This window comes from Amaranthus tricolor, chromosome 5 (genome assembly GCF_026212465.1).
Source record: "Amaranthus tricolor cultivar Red isolate AtriRed21 chromosome 5, ASM2621246v1, whole genome shotgun sequence".
Taxonomy (NCBI): Eukaryota; Viridiplantae; Streptophyta; class Magnoliopsida; order Caryophyllales; family Amaranthaceae; genus Amaranthus; species Amaranthus tricolor.
Window position 1 is genome coordinate 12,794,930 of NC_080051.1, and position 7,500 is coordinate 12,802,429.

General features: G+C 34.8%; 1 protein-coding gene across 1 annotated transcript in view; it reads right to left on the bottom strand.

Moving 5' to 3' along the window:
* Positions 1–68: 68 nt before the first annotated feature.
* Positions 69–7,500, bottom strand: part of LOC130814235 (protein trichome birefringence-like 45) — an 8,761-nt gene continuing 1,329 nt past the window's right edge. The window contains exons 3-5 of the mRNA XM_057680316.1: positions 2,952–3,130; positions 2,038–2,196; positions 69–1,868 (exon numbers count right to left, since the gene is read on the bottom strand). Coding sequence (XP_057536299.1) covers positions 1,523–1,868; positions 2,038–2,196; positions 2,952–3,130 — 684 coding nt within the window. The 3' untranslated portion in view covers positions 69–1,522. The remainder of the gene's footprint in view (positions 1,869–2,037; positions 2,197–2,951; positions 3,131–7,500) is intronic.

A 7,500-nucleotide genomic window follows, 5' to 3' on the forward strand; every position in this document is an offset into this window, starting at 1 on the left:
GGAGTCTTGATAACTTTTCTAAAAGTAGTGTTCTCCTTCTTTTTACTAGCTCTTTTAAAATATGATTTCTCATTCCTATCGTATTTAGCCAAAAAGACGTGGATATGTCGACCCTTGATACTATAGCCATCAAATTTCTTTATCGCAGCCTCCGCATCAACTCTTCTCTTAAACAAACAAATTAAACGCAGCTTTGCTATTTTTTCGAGCCTTTCTAGAGATGAACACAGCCACAATATCCCCCTCCACAGAGAATAGATCTCTGAGCCACATGTTTTTTAAACCATGAGGAAGACCATCCACAAAGAGAGAATGGTAAACCCCTTTAAAACGGCCGCCAAACACTGATGATGGTAGCTCCCGAGGACCACGCCTCCATGGGAAGCGGGTGAACCCCTGATTACCAACCCACCGATTAGAGGAGTGGCCATGGGCAGTAACTGTAGGGGTTGCAGACAGGCGTCGTTTGGAATTCCCATGGTTAGCGGCCGCCAAACTTTTTCGACTGGATCTTTTAATACTTTATACTAATGGAGCGAAATATATGAAGTTTTTCAACATTCAAGTTCTTATAACAAAATATTTATCAAGTCTTTAATTCTTAAAGTATAAATACAACGATCACATTTTAATTTACATAAACCGATAAAGTTCAAAATCACGCAATGTTCAAAAATATAACAAACTTTCAAATCAAACAATTAAATACACATGATAGCTAATATATAATTTTTTTAAAAAAGATGTAAATGGGTCTATGGGTCGGATCTGAGTCTCAAATGTGTAGACCCGGACCTGAACCCTAAGATCATGGACCCAGATCCAACTTGAATCCATAGGGTCCAAAAATAGGTGGACCCAGACCCTTAAAATTAGGATCAGGTCTAAGATCTGTGCCCATCCCTACACAAAAAGGGGTGTGTGACCTTTATTGTGATAGCAAAGCAGCTATTAGCATCCCGAGAAATCCAGTTCAGCATGTCGCACAAAACATGTTGAAATTGATCGGCACTTCATCAAAGAAAAACTCGAAAAGGAGATCATTAAGCTTCCATTTGTCCGATCAAAGGATCAGCTAGCAGATATTCTCACCAAAGCAGTCGCATCCGAAGCATTTGATGATGCAATATGCAAGTTAGGTCTCAGCGAACCCTACGACATAACTTGAAGGGGAGTGTAGAAAAGTAGAATAAAATCAAATATTCTAATAACATAAGTTTAGGAATGATAATATGTTGTAATTATTCTTTCCTAGTTTAGTAGCTAATCTTGTGTATAAATGTAAGCTGTAAATCATATCAGAGGTAATACAAACTAAGTATTCAAAACCCAAATAACTTTATTCCACACTATTAATTTCTTCATCACTACTAATCTCTTCAAGTTCTAATCTCATTTCTTGCACAGTCAAATTATGTTGTTAACACTTTAATTCTCATTCTGCTCTCTACTGTACAAATTAGAATCAATGAGCTACTATTGTCAATTGTCTAAACAAATTCGTGAGTGAAAGAATTAAGAATTAAAACAACAATGCAGTGTAAAATAAGTGATTCCAAGTATCAGGCAAGCCAGGAAGGCACCAATGGCTACAATCGGCAGATTTTTGAGGGTTAGCCCTTTGATATGGTTTGAGATCGCCACTGTAAATGGAAGGGTGTGCATCTTTTCTCATAGCTGAGAGCATTGTAATATCAAGGAGGTATACAGGTACGCTCATTTCTTTGAGCACTGTATCCACTATTCTCATTTTATCTGCATCCTCTGCTGGGTATCCGTCTGTCGCGTACACCATTCCACTAGCAGGATATGTCTCCCCATAGCAGTTTTTTGTCATTGCTAGCGAGCCGGAAGTCCATTCTGTTGGACTGCAATTTTATATGAAGTTATCATTATTTTTTTTTTTGGAAGATGAATTTTATTAAAATCAACCAACGAAAATCGTACAAATACGAGGAAACAAAGGTCCTCGCCCGCATGAAATTATCATTTATCTTGTAATGGGTGGAAACTAGAGAGAAATAGATGAGAAATTACTTGTAATGGGTGGGAGAAATGGATTGAAAAATGACCCGGGTCCGAGTGATATCAAGATTGGCGTCAAGCCATCTGGCCCACGTAGTCAGCCCATGATAAAAGGCTGTCAAACGATCCATATCTTCATACAGCATGCCTCCTGATTCCATATAGTCCCACCTGCCACCATAATCATATTCAATATTTTCTGTTTCTATTTCGACAAATTCATACTTGTAAATGACTTGGGGAGTGATAAATTTTTCATGAAAGTTAATTATGCATAAATTTAATTAATTTTCATCCTGAAATTAAATAGTAATAGGAGGAGGAGACCAACAAGTTTATATGTTACTATTATATAAATTCGTACAATGCACAAATTTTTTTAGTATAAATTAATATAAAGAATATAAAGTTTAATTATTAATGATGAAATTCGTATTATCGTTATCTTATATGTTATTCTAACTCTTTCTAATTCTTTAATGTGAAATTAAATGTGGATTATTTTTTCAATATTATCCCTCACATGTGAGCCTATTTTTTGAATTGAGCTGGAAGTCAGAAATGTTATTATTTTTAATTCAGACCTTTGTTGTTTATTAATGCTTACAATTTTTTTTCCAATTGATTGGAAACGTTGGACTATGAAAAATTTGTGATGAGAGATTTGTATACCATGAGAAAATATACAACTTTTGTCTCTGTATAGGGTAAAATTATTTATATAATTTTATAATCTCATAATTTATGACATCATGATGGTATATCATAAATTACAGAGATTACATGAGAAGAAATCAACAAACAAATAACTTGTGAAGACACAATATTTGTAGGTTCTAATTTCATAATTGGGTTCTTATAATTAAGACATAATTGAGGATTTTGACATAATTAATTGATTTGATAAATGTAAGTATGTAACTAACCCTTGGAGAGAACCTTTGTGAGTCCACCAATGACCAGTATTAAATATAAGCACATCAACACCTTGCCATGCATTTCCATTGCCTGAAATTTCATCAAGCTTAAGAATTCTCTTGCCTTCAACTATATCTATGTCCACCAAATATGGTGCCCTATAGAATGATATTTTCACTCCATATTCCTGCATTACATAACAATTATCATTTTCACCTTATATTTTTGAGCTGCTTAATTTGATAATAATCTTATTTCAAAAATTCTGAAAAATGATCTAATTTGAAAAATTAAATTAAATATTAAAATATATAAACGATAAACCTTTAAAAAAATGGAAATTTACGCTTGTCAATCATTGTTGATTTTCACATTTTCTTTATTTGTGTAATAATTACTCCTAAATACTATCTGTCATAACCTGACTACTAGATTTCACCACATTTTCTTTTCAGTGTGCGTCTCTGTTCTAACCTTTGTGGGGTCTTGGCTTGTTTGTGTTTGAGTTAACGGCGTCACTGTCCTTTCACATAGGCAAAGCGTAGTTGAGTATAAAGTTAAGGCAGAGTAATGGTAAACTAAGGTCAACTCCAAGGAAAGGGGCAGAGGGGGCAATGTAAGCAGGATGTTGAACTAAGAGTGGGGACTTGGAACATATACACGCTACAAGCCAAGTCGTTAGAGTTGGTGATTGAACTTTCTAAATACATGATTCAAGTGACTTGCGTTCAAGAAACTAGGTGGAAGGGGCAAAAAGCAAGCGTTTTAAAGGGTTATAGCTATGGTATGCAAGTTTGTATGGAAAACGAAGTGGAGTCAGTATTCTTGTAGCTAATGATATCCTAAAGCAAGTGGTAGAAGGCAGGAGGTGCAAAGATAGGATTATGCCAGTTAGAATAGTAATGGGATAAGAGGTCATATCGATCATTAGTGCGTATGGGCCACAAGTTGACTACTGTTTAGTATGGAAGGTTGCGAAGCTCGTGTCTGGACTTTAAGGTCATGCTGGGTACAAAGATGCCCTCCCAACATAGGTTACTAGTACTAGTGTTTCGTATGAGGAGAAAGATTTCTGAGAAGAAGATAAAGGTTAGGCAAACGATCAGGTGGGGTAGACTTAAAGGGGATATGGTCGCAACCGTGTCAAACAAGATCAAGACGTCGGGCTACCCAAGTATATCAGACGATGCAAATCAAATGTGGGCGACCCTGGTAGACACCATTCGAAAGGTGGCAAAGAAAACATAAGGGGTGTCGACGAGGAAACCAAAAGTGTACAAAGAGTCGTGGTGGTGGAATGAAGAAGTGCAAAAGAAGATAAAGGACAAAAATAGGAGATTCAAGGAGCTCATGTCTTGCACGGAGGAGGAGGATAAGACACATAAGAAGGAGAGGTATAAAGAAGCAAAACGGGCGGCAAAAAAAGCAGTAGTGGAGGCAAAAGATCGCGCGTTTGAAACTTTTTATCAAAAGCTTGATACCAAAGAGGGGGAAAAGTATACTTTTATGTTGGCAAAAGCAAGATCTAGACAGAAGAAGGAATTAGGGAAATTGAAGTTCATTAAGGATAAAGGTGGACGAGTACTCCTTAGACAAAAGGACATCAAGGTGAGATGACATCAATATTTTTCCCAACTACTCAATGAGACTGGGGGTCTAAAGGAGGAAATTCGACAAACTTCAGACATCCAAAGAACACATGATCATGGGTTCATTATTGATATTACCACGGCGGAAGTAGGAGAAACTCTCAAAAAAATGGGGGAATCAAAGGCAATTGGACCTGATGACATTCCGATTAAGGTGTGGAGGGGTTTAGGAGAGGAGGGAATTCATTGGTTTACTAGCCTCTTCAATGTTATCTTGAGATCTAGTAAGATGCCAGAAGAATGGAGGGTTAACACACTTATCCCACTATTTAAAAACAAGGGTGATACACAATTATGCGGAAACTATAGAGGAATTAAACTTCTAAGCCACACTATGAAATTTTGGGAAAGAGTGATCGAGAAAAGAATTAGACGAGAGACGGTAATTAGAGAGAACCAATTCGGATTCATGTCGGGAAGATCAACCACCGAGGCAATACATCTTTTGAGGAGACTGATGGAAAAGTATAGGGAGCGAATGAAGGATTTGCGTCTAGTGTTCGTTGACCTGGAGAAAGCGTACGATAGCATACCACGAAGCATCGTTTAGGATAGCCTCAAGAATATAGGTATTTCACGAAGGTACATTGAGGTAATACAGGACATGTACGAATGAATGGCGACTAACATACATACACCGGTGGATATGACAGAGTCTTTCCCAATTAAAGTGGGACTACATAAGGGATCAGCACTAAGTCCTTTCATTTTTACGGTCATTATGAAGGAAATCTCTAAATCCATCTGGGAAACTGTACCATTGTGCATGCTTTTCGCCGATGATATAGTTTTGGTCGCAGAAACCAAGGAGGAGGCTAACGGTAAATTGGAAGAATTAAGGGAAGTCTTAGAGGGTAAGGGGGTGTGCAAAAGCTGTACGAAAACAGGATACTTGCGATGCAATTTCAGTGGGACAGAATCGATAGGGGAGCCATAGATGACCATAGGGGGAGACGTTGTTGCATGTACATCCAAGTTCAAATATTTGAGATCAGTGATAGCAAGTAATGGGGAGATTGATGGAGACGTTACTAATCGTATACAAGCGGGTTGGCTTAAGTGGCGAGCAGCAACCGGGGTGCTTTGTGATAAAATGTTCCCGGGGATGCAATTTTACCGCGTTGCTATTAGGCCAACATTGTTATATGGGACAGAGTGCTGGCCCGTAAATGATGTCAACTGAAAACATTCATGTCATGTGCAAAATTATATACCTAGAAATATTAATATTTATACTGTTAAGTTGGTAGAAGTTTTGCTATATGAATGCTTTGAACTTGACAAAACTGAAAGTGTAGTCAATGAAGTATATCATACATACTCCCTCTTATTTATCAATGTGTCCCATTTGACTTTTCACTAATTTTTTAGGTAGTCAAATGAGATCACATGTGAAAAAAATATGTTTTTAAATTTTAATAGGGTAAAGTGAATATAGTAAGTGTAAAGATGTAAAAAAAAATTAAATCTAGTGAAAGTCAATTAATAAAACTAACATATTTAAAGTAGAAATGAGTTGAGGAAAGCAAAGGGTGTACGTTGAAATGTTGAAATCTGTGTTTGCTGGTCTGTAATTGCACCATGATGCCTTAATAAATTAATTTCTTATAGACGTGCAATATTTCCTAGACTTGAATTATATTTTGAGCTCAAAGTCAAGTTATTGTCTCCTTTAAGTGGCATAAAGTTGCATTTCCTCGAAGAATTGGGGCCAGCTAGACCAACAATGTTTCCTGGATCATCGTGTTTTGAAAAGCAACACAAATTTAACTCTCTTTATCGTCATGTTTTCCAATCAAGTTTTGTGTCCGACTAACCAATTTATTTTATTCCATCGAGTCGGATATTATCTTTTCATATCAAATCTTTGAAAACAATTGAGGTTAGGAAAATGTTTTATACTTTCTCTATCTCTTTTTCAAATTTTACAATATTTATAATATAATCCTTTTAGGCTAAAAGTAATTAAATAATTTTTTATTTTACTTCTATTTTATTTTCACTTTATACATTATTAACTTTTACCTACTATTATGGCAGACATTATAAACATTGTGCATTTGACAATGAAATTTTTTAATACTTGTGTCAAAAGGTAATGTTGCAACTAAATAAGAACAGAGAAAGTATACAATTAATTAATAATAATATTATTTTATTGAAAAAATATAAATATTAAAAATATTAAAATAAAGTTTGCGCGAAATGCTAGTTCTTAGTATTTCGTTTGTCTTAATGTCTATTTTTTTAATAATTTTAAGAATCCGATAAACGTTGGAAGTTAATTGATATAAATTAAACAATACTCCTTCCGTTTTTTTATTCTTATCATTTACTTTTTACACAATTTCCTTACATTAATAACGAAAGGAGTATTTTTTTCTACGAAATAACTCTTAGAAAATTTTTAGAAAGTTAATTTTTGTTGCGAGTAGCACTAAAAAGCTACTTTATAAATCAATTAAAAAACCAATAAAAATCTAATTATCGAACATCTTATCAAAAAATCAACCATGGGATTCAATATAAGAGCTCTCCGTTGATATTTTAATAGTTGCATTGTCCCATTTAATAAAAGTAATACTAGTACAAAATCATTTTTTTTACTTGATATATTTGCCCCATACATTACCAAATTATTCCTTTTACTACTATGACTTCATACTTTCTCCAATCTGAAATACTCGGCTACATTTTCGTTATTGAGACTATTTCGTTATTGACACTATTAATCGTTCAAGCTTAATTATATATTGTGGCTAGTGTGTAAGAAAAAAATATAGTCAAGGGGATCTTGTTTAAATTGTCTAATCGCATACTTTCATAATATTATTTTTTTTATAATTTTTAGACGTGTATAATTCAATATATAAATTATCAAAATAACGCATTAAACTACACAAAAAGT